The sequence below is a fragment of the Zootoca vivipara genome, chromosome 8, assembly GCF_965207765.1.
Source record: "Zootoca vivipara chromosome 8, rZooViv2.hap1.1, whole genome shotgun sequence".
Classification (NCBI taxonomy): domain Eukaryota; kingdom Metazoa; phylum Chordata; class Lepidosauria; order Squamata; family Lacertidae; genus Zootoca; species Zootoca vivipara.
The window spans coordinates 65,898,443-65,910,537 of record NC_142591.1 but is presented as its reverse complement, the minus strand read 5'-3'; the positions used below and the strand labels follow the sequence as shown (position 1 = coordinate 65,910,537).

At 40.5% G+C, this 12,095-nt stretch overlaps 1 protein-coding gene across 3 annotated transcripts; it reads left to right on the top strand.

Annotated features, from left to right (window-relative positions):
• Nucleotides 1-311: 311 nt before the first annotated feature.
• Nucleotides 312-8,792, top strand: FBXO43 (F-box protein 43). Of its 3 annotated transcripts, none has more exons than XM_088675743.1 (7): nucleotides 312-1,118; nucleotides 1,677-1,748; nucleotides 2,801-2,869; nucleotides 4,072-5,585; nucleotides 6,563-6,665; nucleotides 7,591-7,776; nucleotides 8,250-8,792. In XM_088675743.1, exons 4-7 carry the CDS (start codon nucleotides 4,096-4,098, stop codon nucleotides 8,496-8,498), a joined length of 2,028 nt encoding a protein of 675 aa, XP_088531869.1. In that variant the 5' UTR covers nucleotides 312-1,118; nucleotides 1,677-1,748; nucleotides 2,801-2,869; nucleotides 4,072-4,095; the 3' UTR covers nucleotides 8,499-8,792. The 3 variants fall into 3 exon arrangements, with proteins under 3 accessions (XP_088531869.1, XP_088531868.1, XP_034982120.2); XM_088675742.1 differs by having other exon boundaries at nucleotides 504-1,118; nucleotides 1,674-1,748; XM_035126229.3 differs by lacking the exon at nucleotides 1,677-1,748 and having other exon boundaries at nucleotides 1,018-1,118.
• Nucleotides 8,793-12,095: the final 3,303 nt, after the last annotated feature.

Here is a 12,095-nt window from a genome sequence, read left to right as displayed (position 1 = left end):
ATATGGAGTACAAAATGTGTTCCTGTGTGGTTGAAAAACACCGAAGACGGTCGGAGAAATCCAGTTCTTGTGAAAGGAAGTGGGTCATGGGGTAAGGAGGTCAACTATAGGAAATTGACAGGCCAAAGCCCCTCCTTCACACGGCCCCCAGGTTATAAAAATGCACACCAAGGACGCGTTTTAGCTAGCACGCCTTCAGAGAAAAGCTCTGCCACTTGCTCCTTGCCCAGCCTGAGTTCACAAAACTTTCTGTCCTTTGCAATTAATGCACAACTGCAACTTCTTCCCTCTGTTTGTCTGTCTGTCTGCCTCCCTCTCTCTGCTGGTCTTGCGCGTGGCGTCCGTTCTGAGCTCCTCTCCTGGGAGGCAACGCGGAGAAAGAGGGAGCGGAGGAGAGAAGCTGCAGCAGTTGGGAAAAGGCGGGTAGTTCAAAACTGAGCGAGGGAAAACCACGGCAGGCGCACGCGGGCAGTGCAGCGGGAGGCGTTTTTCTTTCTGGCTTAGGGCAACGCTCTGGGGCTGAGGCGAGCTGGAGCTGGGGAAGCCGAGAGCTGCTGCTGCTGCTGCTTTTTCTCCAACAGGCAGAGAGCAGCGGTCTTTCTGCATAGTTCTTGCGCTCAGTCCCTGCCAGTTCTTAGGATGGGTGCGAATTCGTTGCCTTTTAAAAGCCCTCTTTAATCACTCTTCCCAGCCCCCCCCATCTCTTGCTCCATATTTGGGAGCAGAGCCCTTTTCACCGTCTCCATTGACTTGTGCGAGGATTTGGGGTGTGTGGAACTGCTGCTGGTGATGTTTTGCACTCAAGGTTACTGAACCCCTCAAAGTCCCGTTTCTGTCCCTGTTATTTTAGGCCATTTACTAAAAGAAAACAGTACAGTTAATTAGCTCTAATGCTAATCCATTTATTTGAACATACTTTGACTAACCATACCTATCAGTTTCATGATTAAGATTATATGTTTGGTAGAGTGCTTGGCTTGTTCTGTTTCTTTTTTTTTCCATCTTGGAGGCCTTTCCTCCATTTCACCGTTCCCTCCTCCCCAGGTTAAAAAGGTATTCTGATTTTAACAATAAGGCAACCTTCATGAGAAGCTACTCCTGCCTTTCAAATTCACAAGGTAAGTATGTTTTGTGTGTTTTGAAGGAGATCTCACACAGCCACTGTTCTCTAAATCAGTCCTGAATGATGGAGTTAATGAAATTCTAGCTGGAAGAGAAAGTGTTCTGTAGAGGTTGTACACAATTATCTGGGAATAACAATGGGAGTTACTTCTGAGTAGACACCTGTAGGATTGTACTGTTACTGTGGTATAGGTGATGAAATGATGAGAGTGAAGAAAATACATTTTTGCACTAGAAAATCCTGCTTTTCTAATGCTCTTGCTTAAAACAGACACATTGACAAACATGTTTTTATATTCAGTATTTTTAAAAGTCACTATAGAGAAAGCTATAAAGTTAAGACTTTACATTTGTAGTTTTGTTTTTAGGCACAATTATCCTTTTTCACATTAATGTGCAGGCCACTTAAATAGAGCATAATGGGGATGGTGCCTTAAGAAATTATGATCCCAACCTAGTTGTTTCCAGAAACACACACTATTGCCTTCTGTGTGTCTTCTACTGGCTCTGCATTTATACTAATAACTGTTTCTTTTCTTTCTTACTTAAAGCAGAGGATCATAGTCCTAAATTCTAAACATCTTCCAAGCAAGTGAGGAAGATGACACTTGGTATCTTGTGTACAGGTGATGATAATTTCCTGTTTGCTCCAGATAGCTGGTAATTAGAACTTGCTACCAATGGAGGTTCCACTTTGCAATTTTTCTAAGCAATAAACTGTGTGTATATATCTAAGCCTTTAAAAAACTGTCAGTTTCCACTTTCCAGGTCTCGTTTGAAAAGCTCCTCTGTACTTTTAAGTCCACCACTGAATGAGACTAGTCATGCATGATTTGCAGCTGATCAGGAGTGCTTACACAGAGGGACATGACACAAGCAAAAAGACAGGGAAATGGGGAGAGAGAAATTAACCTAGTCTTCTGATTCAGTCTTAGATTAAAAGTACAGGGGGAACCTTCGGGTTGTGATTTGACAACCCTAAAGCCATCTGTGCAAGTGGCTATTACAACAACTGTGACAGTTGATTCTCTAGGTAAATGTTTGTACAGTATTGTTTGAAGCACTTCCATCTCCCTAGTAGCAAGTTCAGAACAACCAGTTTTGTTAGATGACCCTTGGTTCTCCTGTGTTGAGAACGTGAATAATACTTCTTCTAGTTACTTTCTTTATATTGTTCATGGTTTTTATAATCCTGAGTCATGTTCCTTCAGCTGTCTTTACTTTAAGCTAAAAACTCAGCTACTTAAGCCATTTTTTTAAACAAGGAAGACACTAAAAATGTCAGTTTGTTCTCTGCGTCGTTGTGTTAGTCTTGTGCCTTAAAGAGTGAAACATTTATAATTCACAATACCTTTGTAGAGTCCCATCAAACACATGAAATGTTATCCCAAGCACACAGTACAAACTTACCGTAACTGGAGGGTGGAGGTAGTACGGTAACTGCATTACAAATGTATTTTGAGACTGTATAGGTCTACCTTGGATTATAATTGGAAGGCAGTGCAGGACTTGGGAGACCTCATTTATACTGTCAGCTGATGACCTACCATGGGATAGGTTGCTGTGTTCTGCACAATCTGTGATTCCCATACAATCATAAGAAACTTTGGCATACCATATACTGAAGTCTAAGAAAGCTATGCTATGTTTTGTAATATCAAATGTTTTTGTCCCTCAGCATCCTAGGTGATGCCTGTACAGTTGTGGAGTATTTATTTAACTTCAGCCTCCTTGTGACTCCATCAGGGTAAGTACAAAATTTAGTTTGTTGAAGAGTCATTGCAAATACTGGCCAGGATTCAAAGAACTGAGCATTTAGTTCTATTATACCACAAGAACAGGGTTGTTGCTGTTTTTGAACAGCTCCTGAAAGGTGCATGGCAAACCACTTGTAAGACTGGGTGGATTTGCAAAAATAATTTGTGATCTGTCATGAGAGTCAGCGGTTTAAATAAAACGATTCCATTAGACTGGCAAGCCTTAGGGAGAGAGCGGAGTGTTTCAGGCCCGGCCTGTTGGAAAGGCAAGGTGAGGCGCCCACTTTGAGCAGCAGAATACCAATAGGCGGCACCCACCTCTCCTCCATTGCCTGCCTCTCTGCCTCCTCTGGCAGTGGGGCTGGTATCCAATGAGATATCTCTGAAATCTCACAAAATCTCATGGAAGCCAGCACTGCTGGTGGTGCTTTGTGGGTGCCGCCGCACAACACAGGTAAGTGTGGTATGGCGAGGCAGCAGCAAGCAGCAAAATGGAATGCATCACCCCCAGAGTGGATTGATTTTAAATCACTAAGAACAGAGACCAATTTAAGCCAATGTTTAAAATCATTTTTATTAACTGACTGCTATAAAAATCAAGACACATTTGCTTGTAGTTAAGCAGAGCCTTTATACCACAGAGGAGCATAATCTGAAATCTCTCGTAATGCCCCTCATTCTATTTGCAGTACAACATTTTGCTGCTTATTGATAAGGCAGATTTTTGTTTTTCTCTGTCTATATATGCAAGGTTACTAAGCCATATCACTCAAATGAAGGCTATGACTGCATTCCTAACTGTACTTACCAGAGGGGGAAGCCCCATTAAATTAAATAGGACTTCTGATTAGATATGGTTAAGATTGCACGGCGGGGGCTTCCAGTTACTTAAATATGAACTTTTTAAAAAACTATAACCCTTATTTGTGAATATGTAATGTCATGATTTTTTAAAGGAGGCAACTGAATGGTAAATGATAACTTGAGTGACCTCTTACTTACTACCAACATAGTGGAGCATTTTTCCTATAACTTTATAATAGGCACATAGCCAATCCTCATTCTAGCAGCATTCAACTGTGGTGACTGGCTTCCTTCTCTGATGAAATAGCTCCAGATAAGTGTTTTGTTTGGTACCCAGAGATTCCAGGTATGATGTTATTAATTGTAAAATGCTGTTTTCACTTTACAGATCATAACCAGTTCCAAGCACAAGATGTCAGAAAGCCACTCAATTCTATCCAGTATTCTTAAAAGAGGCAGACTGACCTCTCCCGGCAACAGTGCAAGATACTTCAGCTTTAAAGATTCTTGCTCCCCTTCCATATTTCATGACAGTGGATACAATGGATCATTAAAAGACCCAAGCTTTGATTATAATGATGCAGAACATAAAGGCGAACAGAATGAAACAGGCCTGCCTGAATATTCAAAACATGCACATTCTAGTTTAAGCACTTCATTGTCTCCCATTGACCATGAAAATGTTATCTTTTTATCAGAAAGAAAGGAACCAATTACACATACAGACTTATATGAAACGCCAAAAGTTGTTAAAAAAGACTTGTCACTCCGCAGAAGATTGCTTGTGTCTAAATCAGCTTCTGTTGGTTCTTTGGGATCTTCTGAAAAAAAAGTATCTTCAGGGAGCCGTCAGAAAAAAGCATGTTTACCTCACTTTCTTGGTCTTGATGAAATAATTTCAAAATGTCCCTTGGATTCTCCAAGAGAGAACTACAAGCCTTTGGCTACTAGTACTTTAAAAAGTGAGGAACCTATTTCTGGTTGTCAGAAACTCAGGCTTGTTTTCTCTCAGCAGAGGACATCTACAATAGATGATTCAAAATCTAAAGGCGGCTGCTTGTCCGAGCCAGGTTGTTTATCTCCAATCCAGCCTAAATCATCTACAAATACACCTAATATTTTTATTGACAATGTTCTTAATAGTTTTAATGATCAAAGCACTTGTCCAGAATTGATTGAAACTCCTAAATGTACATTGTCCGAGACAAATGATGATAGATTTATCACACCCATCAATAGACTTGTAGAAGGATTTAGTCTTAATATATCTGAAATAAATACCCCTCCAGTTAAAGAAATAAGTGACTTGAGCCTATCAACCCCTGGTAGCAGCAGCAGCTATAATTCACTTAGTTTAGATAAATCAGAGGAGTCCTTGTCAGAATATGAGGGATCTTTCCAAGAACTACTTCAGAAACATACGGAATCATCTGGCACTCTAAACTCTAAAAGAAAGGTAAGAAAGCTACAACGCTCAAGAAGATTATCCACACTTTCAGAATGTGGTTCACAATCAGAAAAAGAGGAGGACTGTGATACCACTGTTGCTCATTCAAAATGCATACTAAAGATAGCTGGCTCTATCACCGAAGGCAATGAATTGGTTTTTCATGAGGATGACAAATGCATGACTCCAGATTTGGGCAGTCTGTCAAGAACCCCTGCTTTGCAGATAGTGTGTGAACTTTTTATGCAAAACAGAAGTAAAAGAACAAAACAAGATGACCTGTTGAAGGAAATTGATGGAGCTGACATATCTGCGCTGAAGTGTATTGTGGCTCAACTCATTGGCAGGAAAATGGGCATTGAGAAACTAGATATATTAACAGAATTAAGAATCAGAGACTTAAGACATGTTCTTACTTTGATTTTAGATATCCTGACTGTGGAAAGCCTATGCAGGTAAAAGAAACAACTTGGGGACTTTCACTGGGTGCCCCCTAATGACATTGTACTGTACAAGTGTAACATAATTGAAATTCTGTATACTAGCAGTGAACTCAGTTATCTGAGTGCCTATGCTTATGTAGCCAAAATGGCACCATCTACACACATGGGAGGCACCATGAGGCTTTTGGGAGCATCACAATTTGCAGAAGAACAAAAATTATTTAGAGAAAACTCTAAGGCAGGCACCCCCAAACTTTGGCCCTCCAGATGTTTTGGACTACAATTCCCATCTCTCCTGACCATTGGTCCTCCTAGCTAGGGGTCATGGGAGTTGTAGGCCAAAACATCTGGAGGGCCGCAGTTTGGGGATGTCTGCTCTAAGGAAAACTCAGAGCAAGCCACAGAAGACTGAACATCCTTAGTGGGCACAGGTGTTAGCTGCCTGGGGTGGGGGATGAAAAACAGGGAAAGGAAGGAAAAAGGGAAGGGAGTGGCTTCCTTTTTTCCTGAAGCACTCCATGTTTTGTTGCAGTTACAACTTCAGTTTTCCCATTTGGATACCATTTTTTTGTATCATGATAACCTTTTACAAAATGACAAATCTTTTGGATTCCTCCATTAATTAAGGTTTGGGAATTTGGCATATAACTATTATGCATCGCAAAGTTGAAGCATAAATATTTAAAAATACTATGTATTAATGGTAAATATTAGCAAATAAAATAATATTGTCTGTCCCTCTGTGACAAGAGGGTATGATGGTTAAAAGTGACAAATGTATATGTATATGTAAATATCCCTATACTATGATGTATATCAGCTTCAGAGCACTTGTCCCCTTGATCCTGTGCTGCAGCTATCATTGAAGCTGATTTATTCATTCTTGGTGACGACATTAATGCAGATCAGGTTCCTTGAGGACAAAGCAGCCCCATTCTGAATTATAACAAAATGTTTGAATTGTGGCTGATAGCGATTCTTTATTTTAGTATGTGGAAAGTAAGCAAGAACTGGCGAGAAATTGTTATACAAGATAGACATGCAAATCGGAGGAGAAAGTTGTACATAAAACAGTTGACACTTGAAGCTAAGGTAATATACCACTGCACGGGCATTATTGAGGGTGTTTGGTGAGGCAGTATGGGTTGAAGAGGAGGGAAAGCAGAAATAAAACTCCATATCTAATAGACATTTCATCAGATGAAATTCACTGTACTGCTTACATGTGCTACTTATTGATTAAAAGATTTAGGGTGATAACTAACAAATTAATACTGAGAATAGAAATGAGTCTATAAACTAGATTAATAGTTTATTGATTTCAGTGGGCCTACTCAGTATGACTTAATTGGATATAACCCACTGTCTTTAGTGTCTAGCCACACATTTAGCATATTTATTTTTAAATAGTTCTTTCAAGACCTGTTAGAGGTTTGTTGCGGGTTTCTTTTGATTTTTTAAAATGCTTCTGGCAGATCAGTTTTGGATTAAACCTGGTCCTTTTCATAGTTGTCTCCCTTTGACCCATACTCGAATCATCTTTATTTCCTTTCTGTGCCAAACTATTTTTCAAGCTGTATTGTAACAAAGGTGGCACACCAACCCCCAATCTCTGCCAAGCAGTGCACAAAATTATGGGGGGTTCCAGCCCCTCACCCAAGGTTTTGTATCCATTGAGTGTCAAGACGTGGCGTAGACTGTAGTGGTTTTATTCACATATATACAACCTGAGTGTAGCTGGAGGGAGCTGCAGGTCTTACAGCGTTGTCCCCTCAAGGGTGTCTCTCCCTGCTTCTCTCATGGCTTCAGGCAGCTTGAGTCTAGAGCAGCCAGCCGTGCTCCCCAGTCTCTGTGTTGCCACCTCTCCTGCCAGCACCCAAGGTGGTTCTGACCGCATGGCATCCCCTTCTTCCCAGTATGGGCTTCTGCTATAAGCCATAGCTGGCACTGAACAGTAAACAGCACATTCGGTTTGTTCTTTGAGGAAGTAATTTGTGGTGTTTGGTTATTTTACCAGAGACACCTGCCAGATACTGAAGATGCTGCCACTAGACTTTTGATGACCAGATTTGCACTACGATCAGTCCAGGCTCAAGCAAAACCAGCTGTATTACAAATGCAGCCCTCTTGTGATGAGTCTTTGACACCTCGTGGATGCAGCCCTGTTCTTCGGTCAGCTAGTAAAAAAGAAATGTGTGTAAAGGTAGGAAACTGCAGTATGTGTGAGAAAGATTGCTTTAGTAATGAATGTTGCCAGATACAGGTTAAGTGAAGGCAGCCACAAGAAGTATCAGGGGAAAGTGATGGGGCTATCCAAGTAGACAGTTCTGCTAGTGCAAGGACTTTTAGCTGGACCTTCCTCACTCTGTCCTTTCCTATGTGACCCCCTAAGTTGGCCCCAGAGGGCTGGGGGAAACTCCATAACAGATTTAGGGGTTGCACAGGGAGAGAGGAGAGGATGGGGAAGTTCCATTTACCATTTGTCTCTTTTGCTGTATCTCGTCATCTGGGATAAAATTTTATTGACTCTTCTGTCTTGATACATTTCTATAGTGAAAATTAATTTACTCATTCCGTTGCAATTCTCTAGAAATTAAAGAAACAGGACGGGGTAGTTAGCAGCCTTATAAAAATGAATGCATGACCAAATCTTAAATATCTCTTCCCCTGATGTAGGTTGCCCAATCCCTCTTCAGTGACGAAGCTTTAAAACCTTGTCCAAGATGTCGGTGTCCTGCAAAATACCAAGCCTTTCAAAAAAGAGGACTCTGTAGCCGGGAAGACTGTGCATTTGACTTCTGCACTTTATGTCTTTATGCCTTCCATGGATCAAGAGACTGTTGCAGTCCATCTGCTAAACGACAAAATATAAACGATGCTCTGCCAGGAAGTGCAAAAAGCAAGAGAAACTTAAAACGTCTCTAAATATCTTCGAATGAATGCAACGCATTTACCCTCCCCCTCAATTCTCTATTTGTATAGGTAGCACTTTTAAATAATTATGCATTTTGAAAGTATTACATATTGTAATTTTGACCATTAATCAAGTTGATAATTTAATTCTCTGTGTAAATATCCTAAACTTGACTTTTGATACATTTCAGAAAAAAAGTGAAAACATTTTAAACTCTTTTTGTCTTGGTGTTTGTCACTTTGCCAGGCACATTCAATGAGATTTCAATAAAGTACTTTCAATGTAGTTTTCACTACATCTTACAACCGTGTTCTGAGATTTTAAATACAGTTCTTGTCACAATGGTAAATTAAAAATAATTAAATTTTTGTTACATTTTAAGGAGTATTTTATGATGAATGTGAGAAGATATTGCGATAATAGTACAGCAAAACATACATAAATCAAGCAAAAGTTATTTTATTTAATATCAAGCATCACTATTATTATTTTTGAAGTCTTATACAGAGATCAAAAGATAAGACTCCCTGGTTGCCCAAGTTAACAATCTAATAGATACACTGCAATATGAAAAAGGTGTGGGTAAGAAAGAGAAAACCAAGTAAATTTAGGTAACAGTTCTTGCAAGTTAATAAAATTGGTGGTTTGTGTGTGTGTGTTTTTCTATGCAAAATTACAACAAAAATTACAAACAAAATACAAACAAACAAAAAACAAAGCAAAACAAACAGAAACCAAAAAAGAAAAGAAAAACCTACAAAGAAAACCACGCCATCATAATAATCTTTACGTACATATACACATATTGACTTCCTTCCTCTGTTTTGAGACCTCAAAATTTTTAATCTTTCTGAATTGTTGTCTCTAATGTAAATTACCTCTATCTTTATACCTTTTGCACCGTTTGTTTTCATATATTCTTTAACACAATCCCATTCTTTTGCTAATTTTTGGTCCGATTGTCCCCTTAACAATGCTGTGAATCTTGCCAAATTTATATATTCACAAAGTTTAATTTGCCATTCTTTTATTGATGGGCAACTGCTATGAGCAGCTGTTGTCGCATAGAGGAATACTTTCCTTTGGCAAGTTAATAAAATTTGTTACTCCTTAAATTGATAATCTCAGCAGTATCATCTGAGCTGGACAGAGGTGTGACACTCCCTGCTTCTAAGTATGCAGAAGCATGCAGGCAGTCCATAGCCGCCTGCTTGATGGCTATTGCTAGAACATCATTTCACACCATTCCACAGTTCCAAGGCAGCTGGCAGTTGCAGCTCAATAAAACCACAAGAGATCAAACATAAGGCAATCTGGAAGATATACAAATACATCAAAATAATCAATTTAGAATAAACAAATGTAATTTATTCATTCATGACTGCTTTAATTCCAAGCTGTGTTTATAATACTGTACATCCTCTTCAACAGGAACAGAAATTGATTGATAGTAGGCATTTCCTCCTAACCAACTGTGCTGCTAATGCAAGTGAAGCTCTACAAGTGATCATAGAATTGTAGAGTTAGAAGTTCTCTCAAGGATCATCTAGTCCAATTCCTTGCAATGCAGGAAACACCATCCAACCTGTGCTTAAAAAACTTTAAGGAAGGCAAGTCCACCACCTTTTGAGGAAGTCCATTCCACTGTTGAACAACTGTCAGAAAGGTCTTCCTAATATGTTTAGTTGGAGTGTCCTTTCTTGTAGTTTGAAGCCATTGGTTCAGGTCCTACCATTTGAAGCAGGCCAAAACAAGCTTGTTCCATCTTCCATGTGACAGCCCTTTAAATATTTGAAGATGGCTATCATATCTCCTTTCAGTTTCCTCTTGCCCAGCTCCTTCAACCATTCTTCATAAGGTTTCCAGACCTTTGATCTTGACTGCCTTCCTCTGCACTTGTTCCAGCTTGTCAGCCTCCTTAAATTGTGGTGCCCAGAATGGGACTGTTATGTACTGAGCTGAATCATAGAACAATAGGATCCAGAACCAGCAGTCTGATTGGTCCGCAGGAGCCACCCAATCCAACTCCAGGTGGAAGTGAATCCGCAACCTGATTGGCCTGCAGGAGCAGCCAATCAGGTGGCTGGCAGAAGTGAATCCACAACCTGATTGGCCTGCAGGAGCAGCCAATCAGGCCGCTGGCAGAAGTCAATCCACAAACTGATTGGCCCACAGGTGTAGCCCTGAAGTAGCCAATCACGCAAAGCCCATTGTGTAAATAATGTATATAAGCAGATGGTTTTGGTAAAAGGCCATTCTTCTCTTCTTCTCCTTGATGACTATGAGCTGAATGAAGAGCATGAAATTCACTCTCGACTCCGAGTATATTTCATGGACACAGTCTTCTTTCGTAGCTGAGTAAGATTGTCTTCCATGAACACAGTCTTGTGACTGTGGAGGCCAATTCTGGATCCACACGTCCTTCCACAGTGGGGACATAGGTATCCAAGCAGGAGTTGATGATAAATGGTGAGGATTTGTCAAATGTGCCTTCCTCTTAGCTCATTTCTCCCTTTTGTCCTGAATTTGTGCATCTTCAAAGTCCTTGACGTGCATAGCTGTCCACTTCCGGATTTGAAAATAAGGGATCAGCAGCCTCACCTGTCCTGGGGACAGTCTACGGTATATCTAACAATCCAGGATAGCAGCAAGAAACGGCATTGGAATAAGGGAATTTCCAGCAAAAAAAGGAGAAAGTTGACAGCGGTGGCTTGGAATAAGGGAGTTTCCCGCAAAAAAAGGGAGGGTTGGCAGCTATGCTGATGTGTGTGTTTCCTCTTTCTTCTGCAGTCACATTTGTTGTTGTCCAACTCTTCTTGACCCCATGGACCAGAGCACGCCAGGCACTCCTGTCTTCCACTGCCTCCCGCAGTTTGGTCAGGCTCATGTTGGTACCTTTAAGAACACTGTCCAACCATCTTGTCCTCTGTTGTCCAACATCAGGGTCTTTTCCAGGGAGTCTTCTCATGAGGTGGCCAAAGTATTGGAGCCTCAGCTTCAGGATCACATAGTCGGTGGTTATTTGTCCATAAACCAGTTGTTGCGTGTGGAAATGCCTTGGTGTGTGAGAGAGACACACACACACAGAGAGAGCACAATAGTGCTTACCTAAATAAATTATGGGTCAGCATAGATGGCAATTTGTAATGGGCATAAATAAGGGCACAGTGTTTCTAAAATACATAGAAAGAAGATGGCAACTTTAACTGTTTCAACATGAAGTATGTTGAAGCAGATAATGATAACGTTGATATGAGATTTCATAAGAAAGGGGCAAAGAGAACAAGCCATAATAAATCTTTTCCAAAAAAAGTTCTGTCGCAGCATGGAAATATGGTTCCAAATTGCCTATGCTTTTCCATTACAAGAATGAAATTAATTACAGCAGTATCCATGCCATACAAACCCAAGTGATATAAACCAGACACTGAAACGCCTACTCTCTTCCCCCTCTGAGTACTTTAAGTTGCTGCCAGATGATCTTGTGAGAAATGGAGGGCATTCTTTCTTTGTTGAATTTGGACCTTCAGTGGAGCCTGTGCTAAGAGGCGTGTAGGAGGGTTTGGAGTGAGTAGGTTCAGAGTACCAAACATCTTTCTATTCCCTTG